This window comes from Zalophus californianus, chromosome 4 (assembly GCF_009762305.2).
Source record: "Zalophus californianus isolate mZalCal1 chromosome 4, mZalCal1.pri.v2, whole genome shotgun sequence".
Classification (NCBI taxonomy): Eukaryota; Metazoa; Chordata; class Mammalia; order Carnivora; family Otariidae; genus Zalophus; species Zalophus californianus.
The window spans coordinates 48,201,245-48,214,126 of NC_045598.1; the positions used below are offsets into that span (position 1 = coordinate 48,201,245).

At 42.7% G+C, this 12,882-nt stretch overlaps 1 protein-coding gene across 21 annotated transcripts in view; it reads left to right on the forward strand.

The window, feature by feature from the left end:
* Positions 1-12,882, forward strand: part of FGGY (FGGY carbohydrate kinase domain containing) — a 410,509-nt gene that overhangs the window by 265,800 nt on the left and 131,827 nt on the right. For all 21 annotated transcript variants that reach the window (XM_027572804.1, XM_027572889.1, XM_027572878.1 and 18 more), the window contains one exon: positions 5,778-5,885. In XM_027572804.1, the coding sequence (XP_027428605.1) occupies positions 5,778-5,885 (108 nt within the window). The remainder of the gene's footprint in view (positions 1-5,777; positions 5,886-12,882) is intronic.

A 12,882-nucleotide genomic window follows, 5' to 3' on the forward strand; every position in this document is an offset into this window, starting at 1 on the left:
ACGTGCAAAGAGGCAGGAGCAAATGGAGGGAGGCTTCTGCTCCCTGCTCGGCCCTTTCTCATCCATGTGATCCTGGGTAGTTTGCCCACCCTCCTCACGCCTTTGTCTTCAGTTATCAAATGGGCCGTGCTTGTTCGACTCCACAAACTATCAGGGTAATTGCACATTTGAATACAAATATAAAGTTACAAATCACTTGATACCTCAGTTACCCCAGCCCATTGTGCGCCTTAATTCCTACTAGATTACAAACTGCAGGTGGATACAGGGCTCTGGTGCCCATCTTTCTGTATCTTTGCATGTTTGAAGCAATAGTTTGAACTCCATGTGTATCCAAGAAATATTTGCTGAGTATTTGCTCAGTGAATGTCGGATATTATGGATAGTAGCCATTAAATGCAATTCATGGAGTTGATCGTCAAGAAAGGCCCCTGATAATCTAGGCCACGGTCACAGGGGTGGCTGGGCAAAGTTGGGACTTCAGGAAGCCCCAGGAGGCCACCCAGCGGGATCCCCTGAGCCACGGGGCAGTGTCTGTGTTGAAATAGCCTGCTGGAGAATTCTCATTGGCCAGCTGGGGAAGAATGACTCAACTTCATGGAATCTTAGATAATCTCGAAGACAAAGGAGTTATTAAACTTTCTAGTCCAACCTATTTATTTTATAGATGAGGAAAATAGGGTCTGCAGAGGGAAATAAGTTCATAGCTTGGATCTTGTTTGGATCTGAAGTTACTCTTTTATATATTAGCTCTCTGACCTCCTTCAATTTAGATTTCCTCGTTTTGGGGTGAGTATAATAATAGGACCTATTTCATTCGGTTGTCATGGTATTAAATGACAGAACGTCTGTAAAGAGTCTAGAAGGGTATTTGGCATTTTATAAGCCCGCAGTTAACTGTTAGCAATTACTCTTTTATTATTTCTTATTATTATTCTTATTTCTGTGTGATTATTTCTTACTATCATTGCCTGACTTAGAGGGTGGTTTCACTGAGAACTTTTTCCTTTTCAAAAGCCATGGCTTTTTAAAAAATTGAATTTTTGACGAGCACTAGGGTCTATTGTTGCAAAAATACACCTATCCTTCAAACCTTATGACCTTTTAGTTAAAGTAGAATTCAGAACTGTAAGCCTTCATGAAAACCAAAATGGCTGTGCAGCTTCATGAGTGTGAGCCCAGCCTGGAAACAGTTGTTTCCTTCAGGCCTAGCTCACATGTGGCCATCTCTGGAAAGCTTGGGTTTCTGCCACACTTCTCCCCTACCTGACTATAGCACCTCTCACGCTTTGTTGTAATTTCTACCATTTGTCGGCCTGGTTAAATGAGGAGCCCTTTGAGGAAAGGGGCCATGCCTTATTAGTAATTATTATTGTTATTATTTTACTTTATTATTTTTATAGGCTTGATGCTGATCTCGGTGCCTGGCATATGGTGTGCAACCAAATGTTTTGTTTTATTGCAGTTTTCTATAACTTTATTTTATTTATATCACACATAATTAAAGACTATAGCACATGTCTACATGATGTTTAAACCTTACCAATTTAAATCCTCTTGTGCCACCACCCGTGAGAAGGAGTATTATGGAAGAGAATATTTCCAGTACCTTTTAAGTTTGAAGGTTTAACCATACGATTCAACAAATGTTAACGAGTTTCTTGTATTTTGCTTAATGTTCTAGCTCTTGGAAGTAATTTTGAATCTTGATTTGGACATGCTCCATCATATGGAGCATGATATCCTCCCACGTTTATACTGTCTGAAAATACGATAAGTTTTACTTCTGTATCATGGTCTACTTCATTGTTAAGAATACTGACTAAATTAGACCACGGGCAAATCTAGAGACCTTCTTACCGAGTCGTAATTACTTTTGGCTGTGGTCGTTCAGTCCTGTCCCCTGACTGTTCCACCACAAGCTTCATTTCAAGGAGAACCAACGCGTGTTTGGTGTTGAACATATAATAAGCTGTTTGTAGTTGGCGGCTTATTCCATCCTCACCAAAGTTCCCCAACATTCGTATTGATCCTCCCCGTTTTGAACTGAGGGAACTGAGGCCCAGAAAGATGAGCTTGTGTGAGATCACCTGGCTGGAAATCGGCAGGCTGAAAGAGATAGGTCTCTGACTCAGCCCACACTCAACTCTGTCCGCTCCTCACAAGCCTATAGGGGAAAATTTTCCAAAAGCTTTTTAGAAATGCAGATTCCCTAACTTGTTATCAGGGCCAGAAGGTTTGTTCCATTTGAATGAGTCTGCGCTGGCTGTGATGGCCCTTGCTTTCTGCCCTTGGGAGCCAAAGAAGGATTCAAAGAAGCAGTGGTAGCCTAAAAATAAGACCATACTTTGGCAGAGACAAATTTAGAACCTGCAGAGTGTGGTGCCTGGCTGCTTTGCATTTTTATAACCTTGGACATGGAATTAAACTCTCTCTGCTTTAGTTTATACATCTATATAATAGGGATAGCGGTGGAATCTTCCCTCAGGGTTTTTATGAGGGTTACGTGGTTTAATTCCTATAATATGCTTGGAATAAGGCCTTTAGTAAGTACCCAGTCAATCTTGACTATTGTTGCCAACAGCACCACCATAACTAGAAATCAACGTCCTGTACAGACAATTGTTATCAATGGAATAAAAAGAACTCCCTTCTTTGGGTAACAGAGCAGCCTCCAGGCCAAGATAGCCATCAGCATGGGAAAGAGCTTTCACAAAAATACCTTTAAATATTTAGGTTTATTGCAAAGATATAAAGCACACAGAAACATACAGATGTGCCTCTCTCTCTCTCTCTCTCTCTCTCTCTCTCTCAAAATAAACTATTACTTGTTTTCTCTAAGAGCACCGGGTTTAGAAGTGATTGGAAATGCTCTGGGAAACATATTTCTGTGTGTTGGTTTCCTTGCTTTACTCTGATGTCTGATGAGAAGCATGTGCCATTTCAAACGAGTGAGCACAAACAGGAATCAGCTCAAAACTCTCTCCCTGGCCAGAGCCAGGCAAAGCCTTCATCTGACATTTCTGAGCAGCAGACCCTCATCTTCCAGTGAAGCTCTGCCGCAGCTGACTCGGAATAAGTTTAAATAAATTGTGAGATGGGCTGGAGGTGGGGGCTGATGCATAACCTTCCAAAGCAATTTATGTATCAAAAGTTAAGAATAAAACGTGCCATATGATTTGAGTCCAACATCTGCCTGGGTTCAAATCCTACCTTGGGTGGTTACTGTGTGACTGTGGATGTCTTATGTAACAAGCTCACTGAGACTAATCTTTGAAACGGGGCTAAGAGTTCTGGAAGGGAAGGGGTGCAGGGCATGATAAGAGATGACTTGACTTTGGCAGTTATCCATGTACCTGCCCAAACACTGGGTCCTAAGTGGTTGTGAACATGAGCTTTCTTATTCACCCCAAAGCCACTCTGGGATGAGTAGTGTCTAGGCCTGGCATGTGATAAATTTTCATGGGCAAAGACAAAGTGACGAAAACGAAGACCATTTAGTGTGTGCTCCTTCTGGTGGGAACCGTCTCCATATCATACACACATACACAAACACACACTTACACACACACATGCCCTCACACCTACTGAGTGACTTCTGTGTGTGGTTTGCATCTTAATTCAAATATTGCCTCCTGAAAAAAGCCTTCTGAGACCCCTAGACTAAATTGGGCACCTCACTTATTTGCCCTTATAGTACCTTTGATTTTCATTCATTTATCACAGTTTATAATTACACATCTGTGCAATGATATAACTAATATCTATCTGAGGGTGCCCAGTGCTTTGTCCCATTTGCCCAGGACTGAAGGGTTTTCTAGGACACAAGATCTTGACTGCGAAACCTAGGAGATTCCTGGCCAAACTTGAAGGATTAGCCACTCCCATCTGACCCCATCTCAAGACAGAATGCTTCATGAGGGAAGGGACCATGCTGTTTTATTTCACATTCGTTGCCAGTGCCTGGCACAGGCTTATACCACATAGGGAATTCAGGAAACATCTGTTAAACCAATAAGGAAATGAGTGAATATGTCATTGTAAGCCAAATTGTCTTTTCTTGTAAAAGTCTTTCCTTTTTCCCTGACATTATTCCTATTTTAGGTGCTAAATGTCCCTTTTTATAGATTATCTTTATTTCACAAAATTTAAAGTTGACAGTGTTGTGTAGTTCCCTCACTTTCTTCATATTTGAAGGTTGGAAATCCCACTGATTTGAGGACTCACTAGTTTAGTGAAAAGGGAACTGGAATAGTGCGGGTCAAGACCTTTAAAGAAAGCTTGTTCCTGTGCTAAAATGCTGGGCTACAAATTTCATGAGGGTAGAAATCATGAATATTCAGTTCAATTCTGTATCCCCAGGATGTGACATAGTACCAAGTATATAATAAGGACTGAATAAATATTTGTAGGATAAATGAATGAGTAGATTTGCTACCTGTCCAGAAGACATGTGGGAGTAGACCTGGTATGCTTCACTCCCTTTTCCTCCCCACCCTCTAACTACACCTCTCCACAACCAGAAATATGACTTCAGCATGCATCCCTACTAGATGGATGAGAAGCATGTGCCATTCCAGATGAGTGAACACATGGTCCTTCCTTGTCTGTCCTGGCTCATGTTTTGGTATATTCTCCTAAGACCTGAAAGGACTTCTGTGGAACATAGTGTCTTAAATCCTAAGAGCACCTCTCCCTCACCTACAGGCTTTGTTCAAGCCATTCCCTTGACCTAGCATGCCTGGCTCAATCCTACATCTATATCCTGTTCTCTCAGACCATTCATGCCTTGCCCCCTCTGTCCCTCCATAACATTCTGCATTTTCTCTTTATCATCCCGTGGACCACACTGTATCCTATTTGTCTATTTACTTGTAAAGCTCCCCTCTAGATGAGTAGCTGCTTGAAGACAGAAACTCTGTCTGATTCATCTCTTTATCTCCAGCACCCAAGAGAGGGAGATGGCATGCTAATGGCGGTGACTAGTAAGTGTTTGTAGAAGGAAGGGGATGTATCAGTTATCTACCACAGAAATGCTAGGTGACAAACACACAATCTTAGTGACGTACAACAGGACATGTATTTTTGTTTACAGGTCTGCCAGTTAGTTGGGTGATTTGGTGATCTGGGCTTGTTAGTGTTGGTTGACTAGGATGATTTGCTGATCTTGTTTGGTCTGTCTCTTATATGTGAGATGTCACTTGCTACATTTGGGCTGACTCAGCTCTGTTGCTTGTCCTTCCATCCAGCAGGTTACTCTGGGCTCTTCTGGCAAAGGTAGAGAACCAAGGGAAAGAATAGAAGCACACAGTCCTCTTGAGGCCTAAGCCTGGAAAACCGGCACAGTGTCACTTCCATCTCATTCTGTTCACCAAAACAAGTCACAAAGCTGACCCAGATTCAAGGGGTGGGGACTCCCACCTGTCAATGAGAGGAGCTGCAGAGTCGCCTTGCAAAGGGGTTGGATCCACGGAGGGGGGAGAATGGGGACCATTTTTGCAATGAGTCTACCACAGAGAGGGAGTCAGCAAGGAAATGTCTCATTAGTTTCTTTCCAAAATGATCTCTTTTGCTACCCTGACATCTAAATGAATTTATCAAGAAGGCCTCCAAAGATGAAGCCATGCCTTCCTTTGGAAGGAATGACTTTCTTACCAAAGAAACTATTTAATGAAAAGTTGAATTTCATGGTCATAGAAACAGGATGGGAGGAGGTTAAGGCTTCTTCTAGCCCTGAGCATCACTTATTTTCATCTATATTGTCTCTTTCCTTTCAGATCAGCAAAGACCCAATTTTTGTACCAGGTGTCTGGGGCCCTTATTTCTCAGCCATGGTCCCTGGGTTCTGGCTGAATGAAGGTGGTCAGAGCGTTACTGGAAAACTGGTAAGTTGACACTTTCTCAATATGGGTCTGAATTTTTTTTTAATTTAATTTTATTATGTTACGTTAGTCGCCATACAGTACATCATTAGTTTTTGATGTAGTGTTCCACGATTCATTGTTTTCGTATAACACCCAGTGCTCCATGCAGTACGTGCCCTCCTTAATACCCATCACCAGGCTAACCCATCCCCCCACCCCCTCCCCTCTAGAACCCTCAGTTTGTTTCTCAGAGTCCATCGTCTCTCATGGTTCATCTCCCCCTCTGATTTCCGCCCCCATCTTTCCCTTCCTTCTCCTAATGTCCTCCATGCTATTCTTTATGTTCCACAAGTAAGTGAAATCATGTGATAATTGACTTTCTCTGCTTGACTTATTTCACTTAGCATAATCTCCTCCAGTCCCATCCGTGTTGATGCAAAAGTTGGGTATTCATCCTTTCTGATGGCTGAGTAATATTCCATTGTATATATGGACCACATCTTCTTTATCCATTCATCCGTTGAAGGGCATCTCGGCTCTTTCCACAGTTTGGCTATCGCGGACATTGCTGCTATGAACATTGGGGTGCAGATGGCCCTTCTTTTCACTACATCTGTGTCTTTGGGGTAAATACCCAGGAGTGCAATTGCTGGGTCATACGGTAGCTCTATTTTTAATTTTCTGAGGCATCTCCACACTGTTTTCCAAATGTTTTTATAGCCTTGACCAGCCCATTTTGTCACACTACCCATATACCCAGGATCTGGAAGATTTGCAGGTTCCTAAATCAGAAAACTTAGCTTTGTCAACATATGGTGCATAGGCAGCATGCGTTTGCCAAAGGAATAAATGTTGGTCCAGGCAATGATGACTAACCCGTCTTGTCACCTATCTTTCACACAAAAATCCTTTTTTTTTTCCATGGCAGTGAAAGTGATATTCTCCTTTGTAAAAAGGACCATGTAAGTCACCAGCTGAAATCCTTTAGTGGTTCTCCATAGCCTTGAGGACATCATTCAGATAGTTTTCTGGGCACGTCATGCCTCTCATGGTCCATCCCCTCAGTCCCACACATGTACTTGTCACTGAGGCTAGATTACCCTACCCACAGCTTCCCCATGACTTGTGTTATTCTTTTTTTTTAAAATATTGATTTTTTTTTAAAGATTTTATTTATTTGACAGAGAGAGAGATAGCAAGAGCAGGAACACAAGCAGGCGGAGTGGGAGAGGGAGAAGCAGGCTTCCTGCGGAGCAGGGAGCCCGATGCGGGACTCGATCCCAGGACCCTGGGATCATGACCTGAGCCGAAGGCACACGTTTAACGACTGACCCACCCAGGCACCCATGACTTATGTTATTCTACTCTTCTGTGCCTTTGGATGTGTTTCTTTCCCTGCTCAGAGAGCTCTTTATCACTTAGATAATTTTACTTGTCCTTTAAGACACAACTCTACTTATAATATTCTGTATTCTTATTGGTTTACTAATTTGCCATTTCCAGAAATCTGTGAGCTCCTTAAAGGTAAGGGCCATATCCTACTTTTGTTTGCATCCAGCTCAGTGCCTGGTTCATAGGAGGTAGTTGATAAAAATTTGATGAATTCATGGGGTTGTCTAATAGGGAAGATAGAGGACCCATAGAAGTGAGATGAGTACTGTACCAGAGGGACAAAGCACAGAGCTGGCATTAAGCTAGGTTAAAAAAACATTTTGCAGGGGAGAAAGCAGTTATGTTGAGTCTTAAAAGGTAAATAGAGACCAACCAGGCAAAGAAGGGTAGAGATACTCCTCTAGGCAGGAGAACTGGCATAGGAACAAAGATATGGGAGTGACAAATAACAAGGCATATTTGAGGTGATGGCACATAGTCCAGCATCTCAGCTGTGGCATAAACTGTTCTTAGAAGAATGACTGACAATAAAAGTTAGAAAGGGGGGTAGGGACCACATCATAAGAAGTCCCTGGAGAACATGCTAAGGAAATGATCTCTGTCTGGTAGACCAAGGGGAAGCAGTGCAAGGTTGGAAGAGTGGATGCACATGTTCAGATCTCAGTTGTACAAACTCTGGCTAGCAGCCATGAGGAAGAAGGCCTGAAGGCACACGGCTGAAGGTGGGGGAGACCAGTTTTAGTCCGTTAGTCCACAGACAGAAAGCCATGGGGGCTTGAATGAGGACAAGGGCAGTGATAACTGACAACTGAGGTCAGGAGATCGGCAAGCCTTGGAAGGATTGCATGTGGAAGGCAAGAGAAGAGGAGACCTAGGCTCAGTTAGCCAATCTCACATCGTCTGTTTGTGGTCTCATTCCCATACCAGCTCTTCCAAATTTCAACCAAATGATAACCGATCAGATCCAAGGCTGGCTCTGGATGCAAATCCCCATTGTTTCCATTTCTTAGTATGTGGCTGTTTTATACTTACTGCCTCAAGTTCTCTTTCAAAGTTGGTGGAAGCATAGGTGGCTGGCTGGCTTTGAAGCCCATGTTCTGTGCCCTTGCTTTTGTGCCAGGCTGCAGAATGCATTCAAAGAGCAAGACCTCCATCAGGCCCTGGTTTTGAGGAGCTCGTTGTCTTGTAGACAGTGCCTATAAAAGAAAGAATATCTGGTTGGTCTGCAAGAACCCAATGCTAGAGAAGCTAAGAAGACCACACGGCTGTATGAAGGCGCCGGGGGACTCAGGCTTTGCATTCTCCTACTGAAATGAGTGTCGAGTGTATGCACGTTTCACTTAAAAATCTATTCCCTTTCTGTGACGTATCGAAAGCCCATTACTGAAATATACCGTTTCAACCCTGCATAGTGGTATAATCACCCTTTGCAGACCCAGAACTCATAGAGGACACAATCCAGAGGCTTTTTTTTTTTTAAACAAGAATAACGATCCAGTAAACCAACTCTTTGTGCAGAATGCATTGTCCACGAAGCTGCCCATCAACAGGTTTTCAGAGACTTAGTATGCAAATTGAACATCTGTGTCAGTCTGGAAATACTTTTCCCAGTATTTGGCTCAAAGTTCGCTCTGTTGCTATGGATATAAGCCATCTTTACCCAAACATTATGACATATCTTTATGGATAAGAATTGGTTATGCCTGTTTCAGGATCCTGAATTTAAATAAAAAATGTGACCTCTTTTTGGCCATTAATAAAATCTTCATAATAGTCTACTATGACTTTCGACAGGAATCATGGGAATTGTTAGCCTTTCTCTAGTTAGTGATTTTGCACCGTCACCAACCAAGCTGCACTTGGAGCCCGACTTTGGGCTATTCTACTTATATTTCATTGTCCATACAAGTGGGGCATGATTGACCTGTGCATTATAGAGAGCAAAATCTTAGGAAATCCAAAAGCTAGCATGATGGGGCAAAATCTGAATCAAGAACAGAAGAGACTGCCCAGTAAAGCAACAGTCCAGTCTGGAGGAGGCAAGCAAAGAGACAGAAACAACCTATAAAATAAAGAAATGAAATAAAAATAATGATGATGTCATATGATCTCACTGATATGAGGAATTCTTAATCTCAGGAACAAACTGAGGGTTGCTGGAATGGTGGGGGTGGGAGGGATGGGGTGGCTGGGTGATAGACATTGGGGAGGGTATGTGATAGGGTGAGCACTGTGAATTCTGTAAGACTGTTGAATCACAGATCTGTACTTCTGAAACAAATAATACATTATATGTTAAAAAAAAGATAGTAAGAAGGGAAAAATGAAGGGGGGGTAATCAGAGGGGGAGACAAACCATGAGAGACTGTGGACTCTGAGAAACAAACTGAGGGTTCTAGAGGGGAGGAGGGTGGGGGGATGGGTTAGCCTGGTGATGGGTATTCAAGAGGACACGTACTGAATGGAGCACTGAGTGTTATACGCAAACAATGAATCATGGAACACTACATCAAAAACTAATGATGTACTGTATGGTGATTAACATAACATAATAAAAGAAAAAAATAATGACAATAAAAATCCTACTTTATTGAGGATGTTTTTCTGTGGAAAGGATTTATATATATAATCTTATTAATCCTTGAATGATATTCATGATAATCACAGTGCCTCACATTTATTTATTTTTTTTTTAAAAGGATGTTGCAGTCTTTTTTTTTTAATGATTTTTTATTTATTTATTCATGAGCGACAGAGGTGGGGAGAGAGAGAGAAGCAGAGGGAGAAGCAGGCTCCCAAGGAGCAGGGAGCCCGATGCGGGACTCGATCCCAGGACCCTGGGATCATGACCTGAGCCGAAGGCAGACGCTTAACCATCTGAGCCACCCAGGCGCCCCCTCACATTTATTTTGAAGGCTTATTTCCCAGTCTCGATGCCAAGAGCTTGGCATATACTATCTCATTTAATTCTCTCAAAATCCCTGTGAAATAGGTACAGTGGTTATCCAAATACACAGATGAAGAATGCACACTCAGGGTAGTAAGCACAGCCCAGAGAGATTCCTGATGCACCATCAGTGGCCTTTTTATGTGGCTCCTTTGCCGTTCATCGTTCCTTTCCATTTACTTATTCTCATTTATTCTGTTGTGAAATTCTGATCTCTGGTTTTACAACACATTGTTTTCATGTAGGACTCTGAGAGGAAGTTGCATGTTTTATGTTCGTTGTTTCAAATACACATCTCCGATATGCTGTGTGTGTGAAACTGCTCCATCATTACCTTGTCCACAGTATATTCTAAACACCGTCACAAACATACCATCTGAAGCAGAAGAGAAGAGAGAAAGGAGAAGAAGAGGGAAGGGCAGGAGGAGAAAGAAGGGAAGGAAAAAAGAAAAAAATTACCTAAACACTAGATTTGGGGGGTTGGAGACGCTATTTTGTCTCATTTTTACAATTAAAAAAAAAATCTTCCATCCCAAAGCAAATCATTCCAAGTGTGTGAATAGCTTGGTACTGGGGGGAAAAAAAATTCCATCTGGTTAACTTCAGGATGAAGGAAAAAAAAATAGAATAGGATCTTTTCTGGTTCTGGACCTCTTACAGTTTCATTTGACTAAGATTTGGATTCATTTTTCACTCGTTTCAAGCTTGTGCCACTGATACTCATTTCCTTTTAGAAGGGCACATGCCTCCAGCCCGTGGATGATTGATTTTAGTTGCATCAATCGGGCACCCAGCAGGGCTTGCCTCGTGCTTGTCAATACTCTCTCCAGAATAACTGTGCAAAAAACATTGCTTTTCTGCCCAGACCTTTTCCATAGAACACCAGCCCATGCAGTCACTGCATCCAGATGCTGAAGCTGGTTTCCAGCTGGCCCTTGGCCATCCCTCTCTCCAAGCACTCTTGTCTGTCTTAAGTTGGAGTCATTTTCATTGGGGGAGGTGTGGAGTAAGGGAAGCTAAGTCAAATTCCTAAGCTGCCTCTCTGGTGGCTTTGGCTTTCTGGGATAATTGGACTTGGGTGGGGGTTACCTTTGAATTGTTCCTGTTTTTGTTTTTTAAGATTTTATTTATTTATTTGACAGAGAGAGAGCACAAGCTGGGGGTAGTGGCAGAGGGAGATGGAGAAGCAGGCTCCCTGCTGAGCAGGGAGCCCGATGCAAGACTTGATCCCAGGACCCTGGGATCATGACCTGAGCCAAAGGCAGGTGCTTTAACCTACTGAGCCACCCAGGCGCCCCACCTTTGAATTGTTTGAACCCAGAATTTAAATTTATGAACTTGAGCCCCAGGGTCACCATGTAGCAAGATGCTGTGTGCTCAGAATTTTGGCATTTGTGCATTGGGAGGCGTCTCTCCTGGACCTCTATCCCCAGTGCCACTCAGCCTGAGGCTAGCCTCAGGAAGTCCATCAGTGCTCCACAAATGGGTGTGTGAAGAGCTCGGGTTGTACACATGCTGTGCATGGATGGAGATAGTGATTTCACCCCTTTACTCGTTCATTCTTTCAATCATGTGACAGAGATGACTCTGGGCCAGGCAAGAATACAGTCACGTGATTCCTGTCCTACAGTAGCTTATCATCTAATGGGAGGGTTGGATATAGGCCTGATAATTATAAGTTAGGGTAGCACATAAAGTAGATTGCATGACCCCTGAATCCTACTTAGAGTATCTGTTATGGGACAGACACTTTCAGGCCCTTTTTAAGATTTAGTATTCTTTCTGATCTGCACAGCATGTCTGTGTGGTCAGTGTTGTTATGTTAGTTTTACTAGTGAATAAATAGGTTCAGAACAATGAGGTAACTTCATCAAGATCTTAATAGTTGTAAGTGGGAAAGCCTTGATTCAAACCCAAGTTAACTACCAGAAGACCCAGATCTCTCCAGAACTGGACCTGACTTTGGTGGAGCTACATTTTTGAGTTTTTCTTATACTTGTCTTGTACAGTCCCTGGAGAAGCAATTATTGTGAATTAGTGTGACTTTCTTTTCAAGTACAATGAAGCAAATTCAGTTGGCAGGCTTTGTAAGGCCATGAGAGAAAAAAATGTATGTGTATAGTATTGACAGAATCTGTGTATAGACTTAGGTGTGTCCCCAGCATTTCTCATTGGCTAATTCGAATGACTTCATGGATACAAACACCAACTCTGCATAAACAAATGTTTCTGTGTTCCCTCCCACCTACGCTTGCACTGTATTTTTTGTATACTCACCTGGGTCCCTGCACAGCTCCCTAATTACCTTCTTTTTTCTAATCCTTCCCTCTCTAACCTCTCTTGTCTTAGTTTGGCCACTCTAACAAACCACCATAGACTGGCGGGGGGGGGCAGTGTGTACAACAGAACTTTATTTCTCACAGCTCTAGAGGCTGGAAGCCTGAGATCAAGGTAGCAGCATGGTTGGTTTCTGGTGAGGATCCTTTTCTGGGTTGCAGAGGGCTGACTTTTCCTTGTAGTTTCACATGGTGGAAGGGGAGAACTCTGGTCTCTTCAGACCCTTAGAAGGGTGTTAATCCCGTTCATGAGGGCTCCACCCTCAGACTTACTCACCTCCCAAGGGTCCCACTTCCCAACACCATTACCCTGGTGGTTAGGATTTCAACATGAATTTTGAAG